The sequence below is a fragment of the Monomorium pharaonis genome, chromosome 11 (genome assembly GCF_013373865.1).
Source record: "Monomorium pharaonis isolate MP-MQ-018 chromosome 11, ASM1337386v2, whole genome shotgun sequence".
Classification (NCBI taxonomy): domain Eukaryota; kingdom Metazoa; phylum Arthropoda; class Insecta; order Hymenoptera; family Formicidae; genus Monomorium; species Monomorium pharaonis.
Window position 1 is genome coordinate 1,256,646 of NC_050477.1, and position 13,900 is coordinate 1,270,545.

The following is a 13,900-nucleotide window of genomic DNA, read 5'->3' on the forward strand; positions in this document are numbered from 1 at the left end:
GAACCGGCTGTTTTGTTGACGTTTTGTACACAGGCGACTGTTCGCGCGAGTCATCGGCAGGATGATCAAAATATCGGCGCTCAACGAGGAGTCGAGTGAGGAGAGCGAGGAAGAGGATGTACCCACGATCACGAAGGAGGCGCAGGTAGAGCACACCATTTGTTTATACGTCGACGAGTAACCTAAAAAAAAGATACACGCAAGCACGAGCTTCCTCGACGCTTCTTCTCCCGTCGCGTCCCGTATCATTATCGATTAATTTACAACGTGTTTTTTCATCAACTTTAATTGTCCAGCCTACACAACAAATGAAAACGCAAACGATTGAGATCCTTGTTTAACACCAGGTACAACTGGTTGTATGCGACTCTTCAGTGAAGTACACTAAATTAATTTTTACTTTTTATTTATTTTTCTATATATTTAATTATTATTTATTTTATATATTTATTATCTTTATTAAACTATTCAGTATCTCTACATTACTCTGTTATTTTAATTCGATTTCTATAAATTTCTTTCCTTTTTAATCCAGAATTAGTCTTATTTCAATTTGTCTAAAAATTGTTGCGATTAATATTTTATAGTCGTAATTTATGCAAGCCTGTGTTCTGGTATGTTGATTATTTTAATAGCAAAAAAGTTATAATGATTCTAGGAATCAAAATCAAATTTAGAAATTAACAATTATCAGATTCCTTGTACATGAGAATAATGTCGATGTTAAAGCAGTTATTAACAAAAAATAGAAACAAGCGTATCTTCTTTATAATACATTTATTTAAGAAATAGATTCATAAAATTATATTTAATACAAAATTAAAAAAGTAGGAGATATAAGTTAAAAAATGTATTGCAGTCTCCATAAGTTGGAGAAACTGCTCTAAATTATACTGTATACTCTAAATTATTGTGCTACATGCAGTCATAAAGTTAGTGATGAGATTTGATTAGAATTGAACATTTGATTTCTTCCAGGAGCAAATAGCCCTGACAGAGTACAACAGAGCTCTCGAACTGTTGAAAGAGGATAAACGGGAGGAGGCACTAGCTGTCTTTAAGGATCTCTTGGACACTGAGTTATTGGACGAGGTGGAGAAGCCTGAAGTTCCAGATGGCAGGTCCAGACCAATGCTGTCTCTAAAATATTCTTGCTACAAGAACATTGGCGCCATTCAAGCGATTCGTGAAAATTACGAGGATGCCGTGGAGAGTTACTGGGAGGCTGCAAACCTGGACGATTCGGATGTAACGCTGTGGTATAGAATTGGTACATTAGCTATGAAGACCTCCAATTTGGAGCTAGCTTGCTCGTCGTTCAAGCAGGGCTTGAAATGTAACTTTAATCATTGGCCGTGCCTGGACAACCTAATTACTGCCTTATTCGCTGTTCCTGATTATATGAACTGTCTGTTATATATTTCCGTGGCGTTGGAAAGGGATTCTAATTATGTGAAAGGTCTGGCTTTCCGTGACAGGATATTCAAAGACATTCCATGTATGGAAGAGTGTTACAAATTGTACAATAGCGATTGGCAATTAGATCCACCTTTGGATACCGAGTATGATCACATATTGGGTGACAAATTATTAGCAGAGGCGAAGGAAGTTTCGAGGAAGTGGGCAGAAGTTTCTAAAGTGGAGTTCACGCCGAAACCATTGCCAGAATTGACCTTAAGATCGCCCTTAACGAGTTGCACATGGTTGGCTCTCGGAGAAAGTCTACTGGACATGCATAGATATATCACTGAAAACAATTTGAACTTTGTTAGTAAAATTGTATTGTCAGTCCAGAAACCTGACGATAAGAATCCAGCAGACAATGAGGAGGTGATTATAGAAAGTAATGCAAGCATAATGGAAGTGGATCAACAAACTGACTCAATTCAAAATGCGGAGAGTGATGTCAAGCCTATTAAAGTTGAAACGGAAGATTGCGAGATGTTGGATGACAATCAAGCTTTTAATACAGAGACGGCAATGGAAATTGAAATCGAAGAGGACAAAAAATCCTGCTCATCCGATGTGCAAATAGTCGAGGATGAGGATGCATTGAGAATGTCTGACACAGATGGTTTGCAGTGTGAGGAACAAACTGAAACAAAAAACATAGAATCGGAGGAACAGATGCACGCCGAAGCGAACGCAAATATCGAAAAGTCGGAGAGCGAAAAGATCACAGATGCAGATATTTACAGCATGGATAATGGTGTGCCCAATGAAAAGTCCAGCGACAAGGAAAGTGATAAATCAAGTGATAAAGCTTCTGAGAAAGGCATTGAAAAAGTGAGCGACACAATGTGTAAGACGGACGATAAAACTCAGTCGTCAGAGAAAACTGATGGAAAGGAGGAGGGACAGAAGGTAAAGAAAAGACGAAGGAGTGCATTATGTTTTTTGCAACAGTGGGCCTGGAGTTGCAGCAGCATGAGACGATCCGCGAGAGTGAGAGGTTCGAATAGAAGAGAAACAGAGAGGGACGATGTTCAGTTAGAGGAAACACTCAGAAGATTGTTTCCCAGCACTCTGTTGTATGTATATTAAATAATTAAACATACGTAATTTGTATATAGAATTGTAAGCACAATTTTCTTTAATCAATCTTTTTTACAGACCTGACACGGTAAAATTAACTAAAGACGACGTTACTAAAAATCTCGATGATTCTATGGATACGATGGATATGTATCAATTATTTGCGAATCAGGAAAAGAATAAGAATGCGGAAATGGTCAAAAGCTCAGAAAGTTCTAAATCTCCGAGCCCTGATACAAGGTGTGTTGTTAGTTTAATTTTTATCAGTATAATATTATTAAACCGTTTTTTTTTTTTTTTTTTCGTGCAGTCAATCACAAAAATACTTTGGGACAGAAGTGGAAACTGCCGATGTGGACGCCTTTATAAATCAGCATAGCAGTAAAAGTAATTTAATGATAATTATCGCAAAATTTGCCGAATTTTTATGTACCAAATGGAACCAAGAATGGCCGAAAGGAATGTCGGATATTTATCTACAAGCATACATCTTTATGAGGTAGGTGCACAAGAATTAATTTTCCGTGTTAAAAGTGAAAAATTTGAGTGAAAATTTTGAGTTAAAAATTCTTTTCAGACAACATATTCCACATTTATCGCCATTCGACGAAGACATCAATGACAAAGTTCTGAAGCTGGATACCGAAGCGACATTATTGTTTGGTGAGCTTCATACGGACAGATGGCTGAATAATAAACCGGACACTTTACCAAGTCCAACGTAAGATGCAAATAATTTTTTTTATATTGGTAAAAGAGTATCTTGCATAGAAATGAAATTGTAATTGCAGATTAGATAAACTTGGTACTGGAATGCCAGCGGAAGAATTAGGACACATAATATTTGCGAGCGTTAGGCAAGATCTTCTAAGTGAAGAAAATTTATATACGTTATTGAGAATTCTGTGGCTTAAAAGTAATATTTTTCTGTGCCAAGGTGATATCGACATAGTCATAGAAACATTAGAACTGGTAAGAAAGTTTAATATTAATATTAAAATAATTATTGTTACAAGTTATAGACGTGAATTTTTTTCAGTTGCTGAACCGTCTGCACGAACTGGAAAGTAAAAGCTTAAATCCATGTATTATGCTTTTAAATTGTAAGAATAACTCTCAAATTAGTGCCAAACTTGTAAAGAAAAAGCTCACGTCAATCCAGAGGTATTTTTTCTTTATTAATATATACATGCAAAGATATTGTATTTAAACGGATACTATAATTTAATTTATTATTATGCAGAGGCCAGAAATTAGGCGAGATTCAACATTTATATGAGGAAAAGAAATATGCGGAATTATCTTGCATATTGCAAGATACTTTTAAATTTGCGAAACAGAGACACAAATTATTGGTGACCAATGAAAATATCGTCGATAGGGTTAGACAATTGAACATGCTACTTGACAGCCTGTGGCAACTCAAACAATACGAAGTAATAATATAACTATATACATATAATATTTAAAAAATACTAGGTTTTAATAATATTGTATACTTTCAGGAATGTTACGTTTGGGCAGAAGCTTGTCTGAATGAATCATGGCAGAATTACTTGAATTCTTCTGACGAAACTGAGCAGAAGAAGTGGACAAGTTCTGTTGTAACGGCACTTGAGAAATTGGAAGCTTGTACGATCGAAGCCAGTGTGTTCACTGGTAAAGTCATAATCTTATTATCAATGATATTGCTGCAATATATGTAATAATATTATCACACTAATTTTATGATTTATCATAATTCCAGTAAAATATCTATCAGAGTCTCGTCTATCGAGATTGGTACAAAATTTAGTTCACATTGTCTGTCATCAATTGGATGTACCCGAAAATGCCGTGGAAATGCCATTGGAGACTGTTCTACCTTGGATTCTGTTACATTATATTCTGCAATAGTAAGTTCACCAAGCAAGACATATACAATTATATACATATATTGTTATCATATATATTTCATAAAATTGATTTATTAATAGCAAAGAAGATAAGGAGAGAGCAAAGGTTGAATCCCAATATAAAAATAAATCGCACAGTTCTCATAATTCCGAATCGGATGACGGTATAGATGAGGACGATGGTATTCCAGCGTCCATTATGATTTTATTCATCGCTCACGAATTTATCGGTAGACATTCGTGGTGTTGTTTTAACGAGGCAAAACTTCTGTTCTTTATCATGAATCTCATTATACCACAACTCGATACTCCTTTGTATGTCTCTATCAAGAAGAAGCTCACGAAATATTTGGAGCAGATATTCTTTTGCTTGTATGGTCATCCGAATAGGGTAAACAAAATGCGACCGAAATATCTTCAGGATCACGGAGTACCGCAGATGGAATTAACTTGGGACGGAGCTCAACTGCTGTTTGATTTTTACAAACCGAAACAGTTGCCGAACTTTCAATCTCCTCGACCTCTTTCCATCAGCATGGACACAGAGATACTGTTCAAAAGAATAATTAAATTAGTTCCGCAAGAAAGCGATCCGAATCAAATAGTGGAAGAAATGACGGCGTACATAGTCGGTACGAGAGATAAAATACCGAGCGTAATGAAACCTTTACCACACTCGATATCTACGATTTATTATTTGTTGGGTGATTTTTATTTCAAAAATAATAAATGGGAACACGCGTGCCGGTATTATCTATTAGATTTATGTTTGTATCCAAAAGGATTGAATTCATGGGCAGGTTTAGCTATGGCGACAGGCAGCATAATAGAAACCTGGTTAAATAGTTACAGACCTATGTAAATATTGTTTCCTAAATTTTATCTCTTTAAATTTGATATTGGTATATGTATATATGTATATCTTTCATATTTTTAGAGGAAAGGATAAATTTCTCAACAAAGCGAAGGTGGCACAGTCGAGTTACCAACATGCCATCGAGTTGGCGCCTGGTCACTCCGTAATTTGGACAGAGTATGGGAATTTTGTCTACATGGTTCACTCATTTTGTTCGCGATTGCTTAAACAGGAGACAGACACATTAAGTATGGAGAGGTTTGAAATTTTGGAAACTAGAAAGGAAGAGATGCTGGAGATTGCAGATCAGTGTTTTGAATCTGCTAACCGAATATGTCAGACTATTGAAGAACCATCTATACAGCACGATGAAAGATGGCTCTATCAATACATGCTTGGTAAAGTCGCAGAGAAGAAGAATCAGGATCCTCCGGTATTCTTAGAACATTACGCAAAGGTTAATCATTTTATTTATTAAATTCTTTTGAGTGTTATATCCTTCATTGTATTTTTTATTGCAACTCTCTTTTTTCTTAATATGCAATACTATGTACGTATGATTAATGTCTTACTGCTATCTAATTATAGGCTAGTGAATTATTATATGAGAATAACGCTCAATATCCACGTAGAGTAAGCCATAAGAGTCCACAAAATTTAGCTATAGAGGCTCTAGAAGTTCATTATCGCATTCATGCTAGTATACTGAAATATTTGGAACAACACGAAGGAAAGCCATTGAAGAAATCATTAGGTCAGTTGTTCCTTTGGCATCTTAAAAATTGCTCCGAGGGGCCCTTCATGAAGTATCAGTCTAAACTTAATGATAAGAAAAAAGAGGAGAACACCGATGAGAAAAGTATGAAAGAATTAGATAGTACATTGGACACGGATAAAAATGTAGCAGTACATCAACGCTCAAATAGTATTGAGGAGATAGAAATCATAGATAAGGCAATCAAAATTTCTGATATTAAGTCCATAGAATTAGGAAAGTCTGAGAATCGTAAGAGATCTCCCGACGAATTATCCCATGACAATACAAAGAGAATAAAATTAAGTAGTGTTTCGCACTTACAATTAATGCAAGACGTTGTAGCTTTAATAGACGATTTAATTACCAAAGTTTGTGATATGGTATCACAAAAAGACAAAACAAGCGATGATGTAATGATCATATCGAGTGATGAAAGTAATGAGTCAAAACTGCAAAAAAAGAAATTAGAAAACAAAGGTATTGATAAAACGCAGACAAGAAATACCGAAGAGAATAAGAAAAACTCGATCGACATATTGCCAGTCGATTCTGAACAAAAGACTGATAATGTACAGGATTTAATGGACGCTCTTATGAAACAAGCAATGGAAATTAGTCAAGAAACTCAACAATCTTCAGCGGATGATGAGGATACCAGAAAATTTGATGGCAAATGGTTACAAAATGAAGACTTACAATCTACTGTAAGTTTACGTAATATTTTTGTCTTACTAATATATAAATTGATAATACACACCCATATTAATTAAAATTTAATTTTAGGAGAAAGAAAATAAAGATAAAATAGAAGAGAGGAAAAAAACACAAGCTAATTCGAATGAAGAAATAACTTTGAGTAGGAGAGGCTCTCAAGAAAGTACCACGACTACACAAACCACAACTACAACTACCGAAACAAATAATTCAAGTTCTAGTAGTAGCGAAGAATCTAGCAGTAGTTCTGATAGTTCTGATAGTGATAGCTCTAGCGATAGCGATAGTGAATCAGTCGATAGCGACGCGGACAAAAAGAAGAAAGATTCTAATAACGCGAAAGACGGTAAAATATATATACTACTTATGTGTTATTTAAAACTACTATAGAAATAACTTATTTTTATAAAATTTGCAAGTATATATTATAATTTATTACCTTGTAAAAAATATAATAATTGAAATTACTATAATAATAGTTACTATAATTTGCGTTTGACATTTATATTTTGAACTCTAGAGGAACTGATGCCAGAGGAAGAAGTAGCTACACTGATCGCATATTGCTTAGCTGGTTTGGAACAGTGTATACTGAGATTTGCAGAACATCACAAGTCGTTTTATAGACTTTCACACTTCTTCTTTAATAACAAAAAGGCAAAAGATACCATAAAATGTAAGGATCTCTTATTAGGAACATATACTTGTCAGTTCTATCCTGGACAAACTTTTCAAGGACTTTTTGTAGAGAGGAGGAGTACCAATTTTTTTAATGTAAGTATTTTTTATAATTACATTATATTGATATTTATCTATACATATCTATACACGAAACAAAATGAAAATTTATTATCTGTAATAATCATCTGTAATAATCCTTTGTTGTGAATCAGCAGAAAGATGTTTTAATAGTAACTTTTAAAATGCTTCTTTGTCAAACTCTTCTATAACTCTTGCATTATGTACTTGGCTATTAGAATCTATCACAACAGAACCTTGCATCGCCGGAGTTAAGTTAGTGACAAAAGACACAAGTACCGGAGTTAAGTTAGTGACAAAAGATCGCATTATCATGTTCGGTTGTAACGCCATAGCAATACCATCTGCTGGGCCCCACTGTTCTTGTTTGTCCAAGCCCTTTTTTTCCGCATTGTGCAAAAAGCTTGCGATATTATAATTCAGATTACTGAAAAGATTTCTATGCTCTTTCTGTTAAGATTTCTGTTAAGAGAAAAAGGTTATTTAAAAATCAATATAAAACACTCAAGTATTTATAATACTTGTAGACTTTATGACATTACTTTTGAAAAAGTTTTTTTGAAAACTGCATTTATTAATCTTTTATTTAAGTTTAATTTTTCACCACACTTTCACGGTTATTTTAAGATAAATGAAAACAAAAAATATTTCAGACAAGTTTCTTTTTCATCTGTGTGTGTAATACAAATCTGTAATAAAAAGTACACATTCTCTTTATTTTAAAAGAAGTATTTATTATATATGTTAAAGTTATGTAATTGTTAAATACTCACTTGTTTTTCTGCAACTGTTAAGATTTTTAATAAATTCTTTTCTGCATTTTCTAAATTTGTATTGCCATATGTAACAGTTATGCCTTGAATATTGACATCCATACATTTTACAGCCAGCATTACTGCTAGAGCATCATCTCTTCCAGGATCTGTATCTATTACTATTTTATTTGCATTGTTGTTTTTCACTATATTTTACAAAAAATATCTTTTTATTTGATAGTTGTAACTATATATTTCTATACTATTTTATTATATCCAGAATATCATTTACATGCAAGTACTTTAATCATTAAAAAGATAGAAAATAGTAGTAAATTAATAAAATTTAGTAAGATGTGGAAAATATTTCTCTCATTCGCAATAGAGAATAAAAATAAATAATTATTAAATTACCTGATAACAAAATAAAATAGATGCAACATAATTATAATTTTAAACGTAATACGAATAGTCATTTTTCCCTTTAAATTGTCGATAGAGAGACCTGTAATTACAATATATTAAAACAGTAAATTATATGAAATTATATGTCGTAAAGTTATTAAAACAAATACTTTTCTTTATGTATATGCGGAAATGTAGATATTCTTTAAAAATAATATCTTTTATAGGGAGTGTGGCACATCCCGGTCAATGAAATTGACAGACCTGGAAGTTTTGCTTCGCACATGTCGAAATGCGTGACGTTACTCATGCAAGTGTTAAAAGAAAGCAACGATAGCCGAATGTTAATGCAACTGTGCATACAGCTCGGAAAAATTCCAGATTCAGACAAGTAAAATTAATTAAATTTAGAAATTTATAATATAATATTATTATTATATAATTTAACTTTACTATTATTAATAATCCGAACAAGATATTAATGAAAAAGATGAATAATATAAATAATTATAACAATCATAACAATAAAATGTTAACAAGTAAAATAATTTTTTACATAATGATATAATTTTATCGCAATACAATCTTTTTGGGATATAGGAAATACCTACGTGATTCTGAGAGAGAACAATTATCTCGACAAGCTCTGACACTTTGCCAACAGTCGCTCAGGAGCAGAGTTCAGGCGATGGGCTCGACAAGCACAATTGACAGTGTGCACCTCATTAGAACGGATACTAGAACACAAGTATTACTTGATGTATATGAGATATACCAACTTGTTCAGAAAAATCTTCAGGGCAAGGAATCAACCATACAAGCGTTTGCGACATTATTGACAGATACGTACAAGATGTATATAGGAAATAAAGTAAGTAAATTTTAGAAAATACTGTTACCACAGTTTTAGGTACTAATCGTATCTTTATTACTTTATAGAATTTGGAAGGAAACATCTTGGAGATTGCTATTAAATGTTGTCAACGTCAAATACAAGCAAATAAACTCGCATCCATTAACAGCAGTAATAGCTCTCATATACCATCTCAAATCGCCTCGAGTATTTCGGTAAATAAAGGCACCACTGCCATCTTATTACTACAATTATCTACAGTCAAGCTATTACTAAATTAATATCTTTGGTTTCGTTGCAGGCTCCCGTGCCACAAGTACCGGTGAACTCGACGATCCTGCAAACGCTGCAGAATCGCAAACCGCATAGAAATCTATCATCTACCGGACGTCCGAGGGGACGTCCGCCTAACGTTAATAAATATCTGCATCATGCTCTGCAACAAAGTAGCAATGTAATGGGCCAGTTTAGTTCCAAGAGTAACTTTGCGAATTATATGGGTGCGTCTGGACCGAATCGTTCTATGATAAATCCTTATTTCATGAATCCGTTAGTCGATGCAAATATGTTATCTGCTATCCTGGCCAGCGGACTAAGCAGCAATATGATGGATCCTCTAGCAGCTATGACTTATTTGAATCAAGTAGGAAGTTATCAAGACATTCTGAGGCAGTATCAAAACAATCTGTCGTCATTAACTAATCTTGCTAGCAGTTTAAACAAGGCTACTTCTGCTACCACTATAAGTAGTACTATAAGTAACGTTTCAACAATGAATACATCCAGCTCAAACATCAATACTTCGAGTAACATCTCTAATTTAAATAATCCAAAAAGTACTCTGGATTCTATGTCTGTGCAACAATTATTGAGTTTAAGCAGTTCTACAGCATCTTCGACTTCACGACCGACACCCATGTATCATCAATCAGTAGCTAAGACGAGCACGACTATGTCAATAACGAAAGATCGACCTAACATATCTATAACACCAGTTACCACTTCGATGATCCAGCAATCTCTTCCTAAGACAAAACAGCCTGTTGTTAAGCAGCCTAGCTCGCAAACTGAATCGGTGTTACCCGTCCACATTCCCAAATCGCTTCAGATATCGCCAACGAAACCGATATTACACTCGTCCAACGCGACGGCGCAGGTATCCCTGCTCAAGCCGTCCATTATTCAACAAGTGAAAAGCAGCCCGCCGAAGCAGATGAGCGCACCGCAGATACGAGTCTCGAAGTCGTTGACCGAGCCGCAGCCCGCGCACAACCCGTCACTATCTCACTCGCCTTTGAAAAATAGTGGCAGTACCGTGACGACGAATCCGACTGCGCCCATGCCGCACGTCGCCCATGCGTCCATGAGCGCGTCTGTGATCATGAAACAACAGCAGGCGTTACCCATAAACTTACCAAGCGTGTCGCGTTCCGGCACGTCGCTACAGCACAAGTTATTGTCGAAAAAGAACTCCCAGCGACCTTACGCGACGCAAACGAACGTGCAGAGTCAATCGATGAGAAAGACGAAGTCAACGGTTAAAACGGCGGCGATGACAGTGCCGATGTCTGGCAATTTTCCAAACCTATTGAACGCAATGCCACCGGTGAGTTCCTCTGTGATGTCGCAATCGCCTTTTATACCTCCGGAATTAAGCGGCATTTCGGTAAGCCCTGTCGGCTCACAGCCCGGCGGTAGTGGTATCAAAACCGCGACCGCAGGCGTCAAGTATCACAGTTACAAGAAATCTTCAGTCAGCAAGCCAAAACTGCCTGCGACGCCGGCAATGCCAGAGGTGCCGAACTCCTTACCTACTTCGTTCTCTGCAGGCAGCTCCGTCGAGGCACTTTCAATGCTGTCACAATTACAACAGCACTCTCATCTAGAAATAATACCACAACAGAAGGCACCATTGAAGCCTAGCATAGATTTTTCGAAAACTCTCCCATCTTCTGTGAGCATGGTGCCGCCGAAGGTTCCAGAAACCTTGAGGCCGTCGACAACCACCGACTGTATGTCCATGTACGATATATCCAGGGGAAAAACCGCCAATATTTCGAACAAAAAAACACAAGATAAGCCTCTCACCGATAACGTCGAAATAATAACACTGGATGATTAAAAGTCACTCAAGTGAGCCAAAAATACGAACGTTCAGTGCAATCATTTGTATTTTTTTTTTTATTTTTTTTAATAGAAAATCTTGCAAAATTTATGTTACATCGTTAATTATTTTTTGGATTAAAACGACGAATTATGTTTGCGATGATGATATTTCAGTGGAAAATATTTTTATAGTTATTTTGTCGCATTAGTTACGTTGTGTTGTATACTGCGCGTCAACAATTCGTCCCCTAGTGAGTTTATATAGGATATGTAACATAATCGTTGACGCGTAGTGCACATGGTTTTCGTATAAATTTCAGATTATTTAATTAGAATGTAGAAATTAATTGCGTGTAAAAATTGTCTATCAAAATTCTGATGCGCGCGAATTAGCTATTTTATACAATGTATAAAATTTTTTTTTTATATTAACAGTCAGTTATTTAAAATATAGAATATTATTTGTGACAAAAATATCTTAGCTTTTGTATATATAAATATCATATTTCTTTTTGAAATTTTTATATAAAATAACTCGTTTACAATACAAAATAACTCGTTTCTCTAACTTGAATTAGTTGCTTTAATTAATCGTATTTAATATATTTAACAAATAATTATATTTTTTAATATTTTTAATTAGAATATATATATATAATAAGTTTACATATATAAAAGTCAATTCTTTTTTTATAATTATCTTAATTCTTAGACAGAGGTATAAAAAGAATAAAAGTTATGAATTATCTGTTATTATCAATATGAATGTTATTAATTAAATTTATTATAGATAACTCCCCCAAAAATTTAACATTAATTAATTATGAAGTTTTAATTATATACATATCTCTCACTAATTATATGTATAATTAGTATTTGATTAATTTATTAAATTTACAGACACAAATAAAGTAAATCGTTTTTTACTTTTACTAAAGTATTTTAAAAGAAAGTTATTTTTGTACCATATTTACTTGACAATGAGGACACTTTTTTCTACTTGTATAATTATGTAATTAGCTTTAGTAAACTAGAACCAGAGAGGAACCTGAGAGCGGTCATCACGTCGTTTTAGGTATTTTTATCCATCAGCGCCTAGTAGCACTTCACTTAATTAGCACTCGCGATATTTTACCGAACGTATCCTCTTCACACTTTGCTCGAACACACACGCGAACACTACTCGAAACCGAAGGCAAACGCACGATGCTGCCTTTTACAAATGAATACGACCTCTGTTACGTACGATCTCACTCGCGTGTCGTCTGTTAGAGCGCGACGGCACTCTAAACACACCATAATACCTACGCACAATGAATTCTGAATACGCGAGACACGCACGGAGTCAACAGTACGTCTGACCGGCGCTGGAGTGGCGTACGTGACTGCTGGCAGACAGACTTGGCGCTAGTCGGCGTTGCTAGGCGACCAACTTGTTGACTCGCCGCGCTTGCGCCGCTGCCGCCATGTTGCTCCGCGCTCCAGTCACGTACGCTACTCCAGCAGCGCCGGTCAGACGCTCTGTCGACTCCGTGCGTGTTCTGTGTGTCTCGCGTGTTCAGAATTGAATTGTCCGGTGTTGTGTTGAGAGTGCCGTCGTGCTAACAGACGTTGATTTTCGTTTCGGACAAAGTTTTCGTGTGTGCGTATTCGCTCGAGGAGTGTACGCAATACCTTCGGTAGAATGTCGATCGTGCCAATAATGAAACATTTACTAATCGTCGCGCAATCAAACTCTGGAAGCGAATTGATTTACTTCTGTTCAGTGTGTCTTGACGTGCTGTACTTTTATTGTTCCAAATGTAACGGTCACGCCAAGTGAAATTCTCGCGCGCGGTTTACGTTTCGTGTGTGATATGTATGATATATTATCCGTAATATCGGGATTGCTGAATAAAGTATCGTTATTAATGTGCGGTTCGAGAATAGCAGGATGATGTCAGCAGAAAGCGGCATTCATGGAACGACCCGGAAAAGGAATGTAGCAGTAGCAGCACTAGCATCAGCAGCAGGAGGCCAGGAGCATCAGCAGCAGGAGGCCAGGAGCAGCGACAGCAATCGGTGAGTGAATTTTTATCAAATAAATTATTTGAATTTATATCCTGGTATTGCACATTTATAGAACACGATTATGCACATTTGCATAAAACAGATTTAAAATATGAATGCATATTATTGTAAAATTTACGGGTATAGCATGAAACAGAACCAAATAAACGTGGACATAGCGTAGAAGAGACCCAAAAAGTCATGCACATTACCTAC

The 13,900-nt window shown here is 35.5% G+C and overlaps 1 protein-coding gene and 1 long non-coding RNA gene across 4 annotated transcripts; one reads left to right on the plus strand and one right to left on the minus strand.

Annotated features, from left to right (window-relative positions):
* Positions 1–22: 22 nt before the first annotated feature.
* LOC105830258 (calcineurin-binding protein cabin-1) lies at positions 23–12,255 on the plus strand. The gene is made up of 19 exons (XM_012669471.3): positions 23–145; positions 979–2,531; positions 2,614–2,775; positions 2,846–3,034; positions 3,113–3,256; positions 3,327–3,507; positions 3,575–3,699; positions 3,779–3,971; positions 4,041–4,194; positions 4,283–4,430; positions 4,512–5,288; positions 5,368–5,743; positions 5,875–6,747; positions 6,827–7,103; positions 7,278–7,531; positions 8,904–9,067; positions 9,277–9,547; positions 9,616–9,744; positions 9,831–12,255. Exons 1-19 carry the CDS (start codon positions 62–64, stop codon positions 11,649–11,651), a joined length of 7,875 nt encoding a protein of 2,624 aa, XP_012524925.2. The 5' UTR covers positions 23–61; the 3' UTR covers positions 11,652–12,255.
* On the minus strand, positions 7,655–13,515 carry LOC105830261. Of its 3 annotated transcripts, none has more exons than XR_004965027.1 (5): positions 12,684–13,515; positions 9,288–9,413; positions 8,686–8,776; positions 8,290–8,477; positions 7,655–7,978 (listed from the first exon to the last, which is right to left on the minus strand). It is a non-coding gene; the product is annotated as an uncharacterized LOC105830261 (long non-coding RNA). The 3 variants fall into 3 exon arrangements; XR_003626612.2 differs by lacking the exon at positions 7,655–7,978 and adding an exon at positions 8,142–8,205 and having other exon boundaries at positions 12,684–13,514; XR_004965028.1 differs by lacking the exons at positions 7,655–7,978; positions 12,684–13,515 and adding exons at positions 8,142–8,205; positions 10,945–11,043.
* Between the last annotated feature and the right edge of the window lie 385 nt (positions 13,516–13,900).

Excerpts from the sequence above, each read along its gene's own strand:
- LOC105830258 (XM_012669471.3), top strand. The coding sequence starts at position 62 with ATGATCAAAATATCGGCGCTCAACGAGGAGTCGAGTGAGGAGAGCGAG. Across the intron at positions 3,035-3,112 it reads CAAGCATACATCTTTATGAG|ACAACATATTCCACATTTAT; the intron begins GTAGGTGCACAA and ends AATTCTTTTCAG. Across the intron at positions 4,431-4,511 it reads TTACATTATATTCTGCAATA|CAAAGAAGATAAGGAGAGAG; the intron begins GTAAGTTCACCA and ends ATTTATTAATAG.